Below are 12,621 nucleotides of genomic sequence, written 5' to 3'. Positions count from 1 at the left end.
TTACAGCAACAAGCAGAAGAGATGAAATAAAATGAAATAGGGGACAAATTATGAGTTGTGGTGACATTGGACATTGATTAGGATTAGGATCGAAAACACACTTTTTGTTTGAAAACAACAGAGATGAATGCAATTCACACTTTAAACTGATGTTAGATGTGAAGAAAATGCATCATAATGTAATCTGTCATCATCCTGAGACACAAAACTTCCTTTTATTTCGGAAACGGACACCGAACTAAAGAGAAAAGGGAAGGTGTGACATTTTATTTCCATCTCTCCCTCAAAGATCTGCACTCCACATTTATTCATAGTATACTTATGTCCTATGTCATAACTCTGGTGAGTCACTATTGACAACAAACTTTGTACATAATCACCGGGGTGATTGGTGTTTGCATTGTTGTTGTCCAGTCTTTTTTTCTCAAAGTCAAAAAAACATAAACTTCTTTTGCTCAGATTAACGTCTCACTGTCACCTAACCTGCAAATATTTGGCCTAAACACAGCAGCTCAAGTGATAACTTGTCAGCGGGGGACATTCAAACAAACAAACAGCACTTTTGGCCCTTTTGTTGCTAGCGTTTACAGTTGGCCTCCGTCCTGGAGGAATCCATTTAGCACCGTTTAGAAAGAGCTTTTCCATCCAGTTGTCAAAAACTCAGCGTGAAGTCAATTCTGAGCAGGTTTTTTATGTTAGCTGACGGGTAGAGTGGCAGCGATGGCGACATTTATTCTACGGGGGTGTTCAATTATTATCACCACTGCAATTTATGCCATTTCAGAGTTGTTTTATTCAATGAATCTATTTTTGAGACACATTTCCATTTTCCAAGTATGCATACAGCCTATACATGTTTGTGTTTGTGTTTTTTCACTGGCACTGAAGAGTAATTATGCTGCCGCAGGCTGACATGCCTCTTTGTGTAGCTTCCCCATGCATAGATGCAGCTTTTCCCTTTCAAACACCAGCCAGAGCCCCTCGCTGCCTTTGATAGCTTATTACTGTTATGTCGTTGCTTTTTACGGCATTTTATAACTTTTGTCGAGTGTTTGTCGACATGGTAAAATTCCTGATGAAACCGTGTTGCTGATATGGACGGTGGAGGAAGCTTTGTGGCTTTGCTCATCAATACAGCCTATTGTCAAGAGATTACATAATCTGCAGCACATACACAAAGGCTCAGTAAACTACCCAGTCTGACACAGTGTCTATAAACAGTGTCCATAAACAGGGCTTCAGTCTTGTGCTTTGGTCTCCTCGAATCGAAATGTCACTCTCTATTCGTTCATGTTTGGTTTTTCAATCTGTTTACTCTGCCTGTGTGTGTGTGGAAGTATTTATGGTTTGTAGATGTCAACCCCTGGGAAAATACTCTGGAGGACTGCGCACACACTTTTAAGACAAAAACCCCAGAGAGGCCTGATAAACAGGCCTGCAAATTGATCATATGTGATGAAAAGCAGTTTTAAAATCAGCTGCTTGTGATGGTGATCACATTTCACAAGCTTTATTTAACCCTGCAGTAATCAGGGTCATCGGCAGCGGTAAACACAATATTGACATACTGCATCATCACCTTATACAATTGTCATTGACTTTATCATAAATTTAGGTCTACATCAAACCTGATGGAAATATCTGTCTTTTTAGCTATGCCACTATGTTGACTAGCTAGCCATTATCTTTGTCTGTCTGTGGTTTAGTGCGCATGCGACAGACAACTGAAAACATGGTTGACGTGACTGTATATATACGCAGCATTATCCAAATATTTGAGTCTGAAAACATGTTGATATACCAGCTTGAAATAATATAAATCATCAAGGGTACAGCACAGTTTTCACTCTTCAGTCAAACTTTCCTCCGCTCACAGAAAAACACTATAAAGCTCTAATTGCCATGATTGAGTACAAAGACTTCTTGAAACAATCTGTCTCTCATTAACATGCATGAAGCTGTTAAATCACTCAGACTGAACAATGAGAGGCATTAAGAAATCAGATGAAGCTGATTCTGTTCTGTGGGGGAATTTTATTTTTACTTTACATTTTTCACCAGAGAATGAGACCGTGGACTGAATTGAAAAAGAGAATTTGAGCAGCAATATTTGAAAAGAGCAGTGTACAAGATTTCTGTGTTTTGAACAGTTTATTATTCTCAGTTCAGATAGATTTGATATCTGCAGTACTGCAGTGTCAATTTTTATATACATCTTTTTTAGTTTCTGTACATCGTAGAAACACATTGTTAATATCATTGAGGCCCAATATAAGAGGAGACATCTGAGTGGTTGAAAAATTAAGGTTTGTCAAGCTTCTCCATTAGGACACAAAAACACTACAAAGATAAAGTCACAGCTTAACTTTCTGTCAATGTCCGAGAGTTAAAAAGACGCAGGGTCAGCTCACATCAATATTTGTAGTTAGAGTCAAATAAATATTCAAATACAAATTAGATGTACAGCTGTTTTTTTCTTTTCAGATTCATGAAAAAGAAACAAATCACAGATACAAAGAAACATTCAAATATCATGAAAATGAGGGTAAATGAGTTCCGATTAAAATCAAAACAGTGGAAAGAACGTTATATGTCTATGTTTGTTAATACAGCATATTGTCATTATAGCCAATTTTTGGGAACTGAACAACAGAACAACCACAGGGCATACAAAGTATTACACATACTATAAAAACATTCAACAGTTCAACAGCTCACACACACGCAGAAACACACTGAGCCAGCACAACTAATGGCATTAAAGCTTTCAGCTGGATGTTTTTTTACAGCATATTACTGGGAAACAGCAGGTGTTCCAGGTCAATCTGCTGCATGTCGAAAGGGCAAGCGCAGGCAAAAATAATGATAACGATAAATAGGAAAAACCAGTGAGTGAAAATGAGTTCACAGAACATGCATGACAGTATTAAGTATGTTACACTCTCACAGTGTTGATCCCTTACAAAGAGATACATAGAGATACATATTGTTTAAAAGTCATGTTGATAACATTTTTATGTAGACAAATCTTATTTTTCCAGAAGAGTTTGTAGGTATGTATGTCTTTTTCTTAAAAACATTATTAAGATTGTGAATTAATCATTTAATAATGTTTATCGGGTCCAAAATGTTTGTTTTGTTTATCTCTGTGTAAGAATTCTGATTGTCAGCCAATAGTATAATGGCGTCAATATCACATGGTCTCATGAACAGTCTTGTTTGTGGCAAAAAATGGGAAAATTGCTAAATTTCTACAATATGCGCCCACCATAACGCACTAACAATGTTATCATTGGCCAACGTTAATGACATTAGCGTTAATGACATTACCATTAACCACACTAGCAGCATTAGCCATTGTTAGTGAGTGTTAGTGACATTATCATTAGCTAGCTAGGGTTAGCAATGTTAGGGACAACAAACTCGAGGGAGCAGATGACTTGAACAACAGCATGTTGTGACATCAGTACAACGGTGGAGGGAGGTCGAAGTGGCTGATTTAGTGGCTGAATGTTATCATCAACACCTTTAATTTAACAATGTAAAGTAGAATTTTAGAAATCAGCTTAATAAACTGATCTCAGTTGTCATACTTGCTTATTTATTAATACACAATAATTTGCTAAAAGAAAATACAAGGACTGCATGAATACTTAAAACTACCACACAGCATCACATTATCAAGACAATTGTGTGATGACAGAGTTGGTTGTGTGAGCTTTACCATGATGTGCACTGACAATAAGACTACAAACCCAATAGATCTAAGTTTAATTACACTGAAATACAGTCTTTGGCAGATGTGAGGCATTCACATTGTTTGGTGTTCAGGCACTTCTGTATTATTTAGTGCCGGATATGTTGGAGCTCAAGGAAAAATCAGTTCCAGTTGTAAGTAGGACTTACCAGAAATGACAATGCATGAAAGCAGCAGTTTTGCAGTTGGTTTGTAAAACAAAAAGCCAGCCGCAGAGCTGCATATATCTGTTTGCATGTATAGCACTGAATATAACACGGTAATGACCAAGGACAAGCCTTGCTATTCAGCTACTAGTTATTACTCATGAGCATATAGTGTAACAGTGCAGGCTGCTAAGCTAGCTCACTGGGAGCTGGATGTTAAACGTTGCTGCTCAAGAGATGCATCCAAACCAGATAGAAACTCTTATTTACAAGCTCATGTATTTACAAAAAAAAGCATTTTTTGGTTAATAGCAGTCCACAGTTTAACCCACACCGCCTTTAAATCCTAGATCTGACTTGTCTCAGTATTTACGGTGATAGACAGAGTTCATATAGAGACCGGTAGGGAGTTTTTGGCAGGTTTAGTGTCCAAGAGTGAGGGGAGGTTCTTTGAGGTGGACCCCCAACAGGTGTACACCGGCCTGCTGCAGACACATTTGCTGCTGATGTGCGTTGCTTTGTCTTTGCTCTTGCTCTTGTTCTTGCTGTGAGTTCTGTCCTGAGACAAACTAAAGTTCTTCTTTTGGACGCAGGCTCTTTCCTGGAGCTGAATGTGGATGGGATGGGACGGGACTTGGTGGCCTGTGGCGATGTGGACACCCACTCGATTTCCCCCCAGCTTGGGCCAGACAGAGAGGAGCAGGCAGCGAAGCTCCCTCTGAAAAGTCTTGTTGAAGTAGAAGTAGATGAAGGGGTTGTAGATGTGGGAGCTTTTGGCGAAGAGGGCCGGGAACACAAAGCCCTCAGGAGCCATGTAGTGGTTTTCCTTGTGGAAAATGTAGAGGAAGGACACAACAGCGTACGGGGCCCAGGCAATCACAAAACCCAGGCTGATGCAGAAAAACATCTGTAAGAGGAAGTAACAGATTACTGCGCTGGAAACACTTAAGCAGCAACTCAATGACTAATTTCTTATGAGGTACATTTGTAACAGAGCATGTTTCCTTGGAGACTGTCGTCTTTAGAAAAACAAATGTGGTAACGCAGTCTAAATATATAAATCTATTTGTAATTTTCTTGGCAGTAATCCCTTATAGTGACGTGAGTAATGACGGTCATCACAGAGTAATGACAGCATCCGTCAAATCAAACCTTAAAATGACTTGTTGATTTTCACTTACAAATCAGGAAATGTCTTCATAGTCTTGAGCAGAATCTTTAGCTGTGTCTGACCTAATCACCAATCAATCAATAAATCATCCACAATTGTGGTTTGCTTTGACTATAACTGGAGCTGAAACGGTTAATTGATTAGACTACTGAAAGAAATGTAATCACCAACTATTTTGATTAATTGTTTGAGGCATTTTTCAAGCACCAATGTAAAAATCTTGCTCGTTGTAGCTTCAAATATGAATATATTGTTATCGACACTGGCCTTTAAGTCCTTTGTCTCCCAAATTATAGCTTTGTTAGCTAGAGAAGAATATATATTCAAGGTTTGTAAGTCTTGTTGGAAACACCTTATAATAAGCATCATTAATAAATTATGAATATATTGTTAATTAAAATGTAGTTATTCATTACTTGACTGTTAAAAACGTTATAATCAATAATCACTTAATAAGTGGTGTATAAAGTATTTAACTGTTTTTTAATAGTAAAATATATTAATTAACCATTTATTTAATTTAAAGTTATGATACTGTCTTATGTAAAGGGTTGTACAACTAAACAGGACATTAAATTGTGATGTCACCTCATGAATCTCTGTCTGATGAACATGATGCTTGTGATCCATGTGAGCTTTGTTTTGAATCATTGTACAAAGGCAAACAACCTTTTCCTCGAAAACTCAGACAAAAGAAAGCAGTCTGCGAACGTGATCCTCGACAAGCAACACAACACAATTAATATACGGATGGATAGAAAATCTGTCTCAATACATGACTGAAAATAAACAAAAGAAAAATGCAGATGCTTCTATACAGGTGATGAAAATATCAGTGCACCAGAAGAAAAGAGGAAAACAATGGAAAAGCTCCACGAGCCTGTTGCTGTAGTATCATGATTTCACTCATTTAGTGCAGTTTCTCCTGATTTTTTCGCCTCTGCCTCTTCGCCACTGCCATTTACAACTTTTTATCAGATATATTCTTGATTAGTATAAGCTATATAGTGAGAGTGGTGTGACAATGATGAGGAAAAACTGTTTTATCATTACAACAGATGTATATCCGCAGTCTGGAGACCTCTAGTTCCCTTTTTGAATGACAAATACGGAGTACCACCTACAAACAAGTTGGCTGTCTGCTATGGTCTTTTCGATGTGTTCAAGTTCGGCTTTTTGGCCGAGATACAGGCAACAGACATGGATTGCGAACCATGTCTGTTGATCAACGGTCTGGACTTTGGGGTCCTCGGGTCCCTGATGTGAAAGCACCCTTAAATTCAGGATCAGCTGCTCTGGTAATATAAAACTCCCTAGCTGGCAGGTTTTCGTCATCAGTTTCCGTCAGACTCATTCCCTCCTGCTGAGTCTGAAGGAGCTGACTGTCACATGGTTTAACACGTTAAATTGGACAAGTTTCTTCAGAAACATCAAAATCCCAGTAATATATTTATTTCTTACCCAAGGACTTTTTCTACTTGATCAATCTGTTTGTTCATTCAGTTTATTCAGTCATGAAAATGAAGAGATGGTTTATTTAGTTTGTTTAGGCATAAATGAAGATCTTTCTCTTCTGATTAAAATTTCTTCCCCAAAACTACATAGTACGTCTTTAAGGAAGCTGTCAGGATGTGAACTAGTTCCCCTGCACTGAAACATTCACCGTACATTACTGTAGTAATCACTGTTTCTATAGAGATTATGTGAAACTCAAAATGAAACTCTTTACTGAGGTAATAAATGACATAGGAAGTATGGATTTTCTCATAGGCTTCGATCAATCTGACTTTTTTTGCAACCACTGGAGTAGACCCCTGCTGGTCATTAGAAAGAAAGCAGTTTTAGGGCACAAAACCACACAACTCATTGTTTTTAAACTTAGCTTGCTCACCATGGAGAGACGTTTCTCGGCGTATCGCAGGTTGTTGCGGATGCCTCTTGCGGACAGCGAATCTGAGAAGCGGGACACCTTGTAGATGATCCGACACTGAGACACCGCGATGAAGATGACGGGAACCAGCGTGAAGCAGGCGAAGGAGCAGATGACGTAAAAAGCATCCTTGGCTGAGGTGTGATAACCCCTCCAGGCAATGGTGCACGACAGTCCATACGGCTCGGGGACGTACTCGCCCCAGCCAAACAGAGGGAAGCTGGACCACACGGCAGCCACGAGCCAGAGGGTACACGCTATCTGCATGTTGGCTCCTTCCAGCCACACAGCTGTAAAGAAGAACAAGATCTCAATGTGTTTGTGCAGAGTTACATTCATGTCTCAGCTGCCTTGGTTCTTGGGTCATTTTTTAAAATGCCATTCAATCATTTGTATATAATAAAATATAATATAATATAATATGTCACTTTTTGCTTTAGTTCTAGCACACCTTACATCCCACAGGCCCACCTAAATCAATATTTCTGGCAATGCTACTGCTACAAACAGTGACAATGATCCCTTGTGATGAATTGTATGACTGCCAACACATCATTAAGAATGGAAGTCCTTTGTCTTTCCTGTCCTTGAATCCATCAACCCACTGTCAACATCTCTATAAGCACCATCCAAGTCTTTGAACAACAGCCGCCCTCACCGTAAACCAAGCTGTAGCACGTCTTCAGGTAGCGGATGATGCTGATGGCCGTGATGGTAAACATGCCGCACAGGCCGAAGATGTAGCAGCCAAGGCCGTAGTAAACGCAGGTGATGTTTTCTCCCAGCCATGCGTGGTTAAAGGAGGAGAGGATGGAGAGCGGGTAGAAGCAGATGCAGCAGAAGAAGTCGACCAAGGCCAAGTTGACACACAGCAGCTCAGAGCCCACCATCTTCTTCCTCCTGCGATAACAAATCACCAGAACCAGCCCATTGCCCAGAATGGAGAGCAGAACTAGACGACGGGACAGGAGACAAGAAGAAAACAACATTTACGTTTCATAATGATTTCCTGTGATGAGCCCACAGAGAATAATGAGTTCCCCTCATCTCAATGCTAAGACTTTAGTGTCTCTCAGCTCATTGTTTTGGTTTTACAACCTGCAGTATGTTGTACCAACTTAACAGCTGATTCTATGTCAGTATTCACAGCGTGTTTCTGCTGCCGCCAAGTGGCCATAAAATCAGGTTTAAGCTCCAGGAAGAAATGTAATCCTGTGTTACCTGCTGTCATATTTGACACGCCATCAATGACACATAATGGATTTACACATAGGAACATATCCAGGAAAGGAGGATCAGTCGACGTCTCTATACCTCATTCATAGAATTCAGCAATCAGCCAACTGGGTACTTGCTATTGATCAGAAATCAATAAGGATTACAGCGACCGATACTGAAAGTTACTGCGGAGCCAACTGGTCGTCAGACTCTTTCATGAAGGCAAACACATGTAGATTATCAGCTTCAAGGCCTTAATTTTAAATGCAAGTTTGAATTTAAATTAGATTAAAGGTATCTTCACTCACGCTAAATGAACACCTTTAAGTTCTGAGTTCAGGAAGGATCAAATCTGGATTGCAGATTTGACAGCAGCCAGCAGATCAACACTGAAAACTTTGTCCCATGACTTTTTATTCCAGCTGGAGACGTAAATCTTTATAATCAGTTCCCAGATTACAAACTTAAAGGGGCACTATGTAGTTTTGGAGAAGAAATTCTAACTGAGAATTTGTGTATTTACAATATAAATGAGGTGATAATATAAACTCATTAATATTATTTTTCCAAAACTGAATAAACAAGCTGTTCTCAGAGGAAAATAAGGTCCCCAGAACACTGTTTGAAAACATTTCAAAAAGCATCCCCAGTGTAAATGACACCTATGTTTGTCGGGGACTATTTGCAGATGCGGACCAATACACACTTGTTGCTCTAGTGAGTATTTCTGGCAGCATGATGGTATGAGTGGGACTGACTCAAAATAAACTACAGTGCCCATTTTTAGCGTAATATGGAAACCTGTCACCCCTCACTGATGTGTTTTTAATAGTTTTTGGACATCAGAGGAGACCTGTGGCACAGATGAATAAGATATATCCGGCTATGTCTACAAACAACAGTCTTTTTAGCGTATGAATTCATTGTGAGCTTTGTCTTTCCATGTTGATTTGTTGACTGTGCCTAGACCAACACACTAATAATCAATTCTTGTGGTTGATATCAGGGAGTAAAAACTTACATTTATCTGCAAATATACACATTTTTTGCAATCATCCCTTAAATATGATTTTCAAACACTTGTAGCAAAGATATGTAACATATGTATTTCACTCTTTGATAATAAACTTCAACAGGATTTTTTACCCCGAGCATCTTTTTCTGCATCATAATCTCTGAAAATGAGGTTTTCATATCGCCACGTATCGGACAACATACACAAATACATCTGTATATACTGGCTGAACAATACATCTGAAATCAGGAAAATAATTATGCTAATTCATGTGTGTTTCGATCCAACACTGTAAACAAAATATCATGATAAAGCAATTAAAGAGCTCTCATCAAAGCTCACGAATGACTGAAAACAATGTAGAAAACAGGCTGGTATTAAGTCTCCTCGTCGCTCCACAGATCTGATGTTTGTGTCTGCTGCTATTCTCGTCTCCTCAGTGGACTGCTTCATTTATTGTACCTCATCATTTATTCACTACGGCTGTTTCCTTTTTCACTTTGTCACACTTTACTTTCATATAAATCAACTTTAATCTAAAATCAGGCGGATGGGAACAAACTTAGTAGAAAATGTATTATATCCTTTAAGGGTGAGAAAAGTCAAAACTATAAAAAGACATATTTGCTGTTAGAGATTCCTCCTCAGAGTATGTGAAGAAGTCAGAGAATGAAGAGGCAGCAGACACAATCGCTGTGATACTGAACACATTCAGGCCATTCAGGTGCCACAGCTGCAAAACAGGCACTCACTCCTCAGTCTAATCACTCCAGCAAGTATAATCAGCCTAATGACTAATTAGTGCATATTAACAAACCTTCATTAAGCTGTTGGATTGCCAGGCATGCAGCAGGCTCTCTTTCAAGATTTAAGAAGTTAAAGCCACAAGGACATTTTACAGCTATTTTCTCATGAAGGACTCACCTGTGTGTGTTTTTATAAAAATCAATCAGTCCGACTTTTCTGAAACTAAGTGGTCAAATCTGCCGATGATTACACATGAAATCTGTTTTTGTTTCAGCAAACGAGCAGAATTTCTTTATTTTTTATGAGAACAGTTCAGATTGCTTCAACATTAAAGGTGCACTATGTAGTTTTTTTAATCAGGAGAGGAAGATTTTCATTGACTGAATGACAAACTTAATAAACTGAATAAACAAACTTTCTCCATCACTTTTAAGTTTGTAATCTGGGAACAGATTCTACAAATAAACTCTATTTGTTTTCATGACTGAATAAACAAACTGACCTTAAAGAACAACACAGTTTCATACTGGTTTACTCTGTTTACATGTGGCGGACCCTGCCACCTTCTAGCTTCAAACAGTGTTCTGGGACATTATTTATTCTTATATAAATAGCTTGTTTATTCAGTTATGGAAAAAATAAATATTTCTTAGTTTGTATTATTACCTCATTAATGTTGTTAATATTAAAATTCAGAGTTTGAAAACTACACAGTGCCCCTTTAGAGAGTGTTTATGTTTAGTTTGAGCTGTAAAGAATACCACATTTTCTATCTAATATCTCCTAGCTGGTCAAGGACAGGCTTTAAAATGTTTCCAGGTAGAGATGTTCACATACCGACAGAGAGGATGGTCAGCCCCACACATATGTCAGCAGCTGGGCTCAGTTTGGAGGTGAACACAGAGATGGTCCGGTTGTCATCAGAGGAGTTCAGAGGCATTGGTTGGAGATGTTCCTGGTCCTGCTGCTAAAATCCTTGACTGGTCTCATACAGACAGCTGTGAGCGCCGAGCCTCACTTTTATGCAGGCGGATGAGAAAGTGTCACCATAGTAACTTAGAGCACGAGCTGCGGTAACGTGCTCCGTTAAAAGCACGGATGGCCGTGTGATCTGATGCAGAAGAGAGAAGTGAAGTCTCTAGAGGGAAAGACTGACACGGTAGGTACGGAGTCCCAGAGGGGCCAATAGACACAAACGTAGCTCATAAGGCACAATAGAAGCTCGGCTCAGGGAAACATTAGAGGAATCATTTTTTCAAAAGACTAATAATAATAATAATAATAATAATAATAATAATAATAATAATAATAATAATTACAATACTGTCACGATGTTCCTGTGACGATTCGACATGAATTAGATCATATATATACACTATATGTATATACATATATGATATATAAACGATATATATGTATACGATATATATATATATAAAAGATATGCACAAAATGACACATTCAAGAATATTTAAGATTCAGTACTTTATTGCCAACATAGGGGACTGGAACTTGAGTTCACCAAGACACAGACAAGAAAGCAACATGCTCATGAAATACATGAAATACATTACATTAAAGGAGCGTGAACAGATAAGTAAAATAAAATCAGGAAGGTAATAAATCTCCTCCTTTAAGAAAATTTAAAAATAAACAAAGCGCAATCAAGTCAAATGCAATTAAATGCAATTAAGACAACATCATCTCATATACACAGCATGGAGCCCAGACGAGACAAGTTTCAATCACTTGTTCCTTCAAATTAGAAATCACTTGTGCACTCAAAAGAAATACTTGTGTTTCTCCCTCTCAGTAAACTATAGCTCAGCTTCTAGCATTGTTCATGTTGACTCAGTGTCACAACATCATGGTTCACGTGGATGTTAATCAGTTAACAAGTGCTTGTCGAACTTAAATTAAACCGTCTGCTGTGAAAAACAAGTTTTTGTTCCCTGAATGTGTTCACTTGGTTTACCAAAATTCAGCTTAAATAGCGGTAGAAACCTCCATTTTTGCACAACCATGACCATGAGCAGTGGTTCTGACACTGCCTCCAGGATGTGGAAGCTAAAAAACAATTCCCCTTTCTTTACTCTCCTTATTGTTTCAAATAGACCTGTTCCCCACATGCTGACTCATCATGGACTTGTCATGGAGAAGCACAGGGGGAGCAAATAATATTTACAAACGCTGTGTTCCAGCTTTTACTGCAAGGCAATAGTACAACTTATTGAAACATTTCTAATCAACACTTTTAATGATTGTCTAAAATGACATCACGTACCTGTTGAAATCTGCATGTGTCAATCCCATTTAAATTACATATCCTATGACGCAGTTAATCAGTGGACACCAGTGCTCCACTCATTAGAAACTGTGGGCTTTAATGACTGTCTTACATGAACTGTAATTATGTTTCTGAATCAGTCAATAATTAAATATGATTGAATGACAAATAATGAATCATTCAGTCATGATATAATGTGTCTGTTCTGTTTCAATAACAGCTCTTGGCTGATTTTGTGACTGACTACTGTTATTAATGATCATGTTGTGATCATTATTAAGTCACGCCATCCACTACCATACAAAGTTTTTCAGAAATAGGGTCCCAGGAGGGAAACCGGAAGGGACTTT

General features: G+C 38.4%; 1 protein-coding gene across 1 annotated transcript; it reads right to left on the bottom strand.

Moving 5' to 3' along the window:
• Positions 1-2,161: 2,161 nt before the first annotated feature.
• Positions 2,162-11,101, bottom strand: opn8c (opsin 8, group member c). Its single transcript, XM_084377058.1, has 4 exons — positions 10,822-11,101; positions 7,663-7,956; positions 6,966-7,294; positions 2,162-4,810 (listed from the first exon to the last, which is right to left on the bottom strand). The coding sequence occupies exons 1-4, from the start codon at positions 10,922-10,924 to the stop codon at positions 4,292-4,294; spliced, it is 1,245 nt and encodes a 414-aa protein (XP_084233184.1). The 5' UTR covers positions 10,925-11,101; the 3' UTR covers positions 2,162-4,291.
• Positions 11,102-12,621: the final 1,520 nt, after the last annotated feature.

The sequence above is a fragment of the Pagrus pagrus genome (genome assembly GCF_965226575.1).
Source record: "Pagrus pagrus genome assembly, chromosome: 16".
Taxonomy (NCBI): domain Eukaryota; kingdom Metazoa; phylum Chordata; class Actinopteri; order Spariformes; family Sparidae; genus Pagrus; species Pagrus pagrus.
This window is presented reverse-complemented; position numbering and strand designations above follow the sequence as displayed.

What these genes read in the sequence shown, in the direction of transcription:
- opn8c (XM_084377058.1), bottom strand. Translation starts at nt 10,924, where the DNA reads ATGCCTCTGAACTCCTCTGATGACAACCGGACCATCTCTGTGTTCACC. An exon ending in GCTGACCATCCTCTCTGTCG is followed by an intron (nt 7,957 to 10,821) that starts GTATGTGAACAT and finishes CCCGTCGTCTAG; the next exon opens with TTCTGCTCTCCATTCTGGGC. An exon ending in CCGAGAAACGTCTCTCCATG is followed by an intron (nt 4,811 to 6,965) that starts GTGAGCAAGCTA and finishes TTCCTCTTACAG; the next exon opens with ATGTTTTTCTGCATCAGCCT.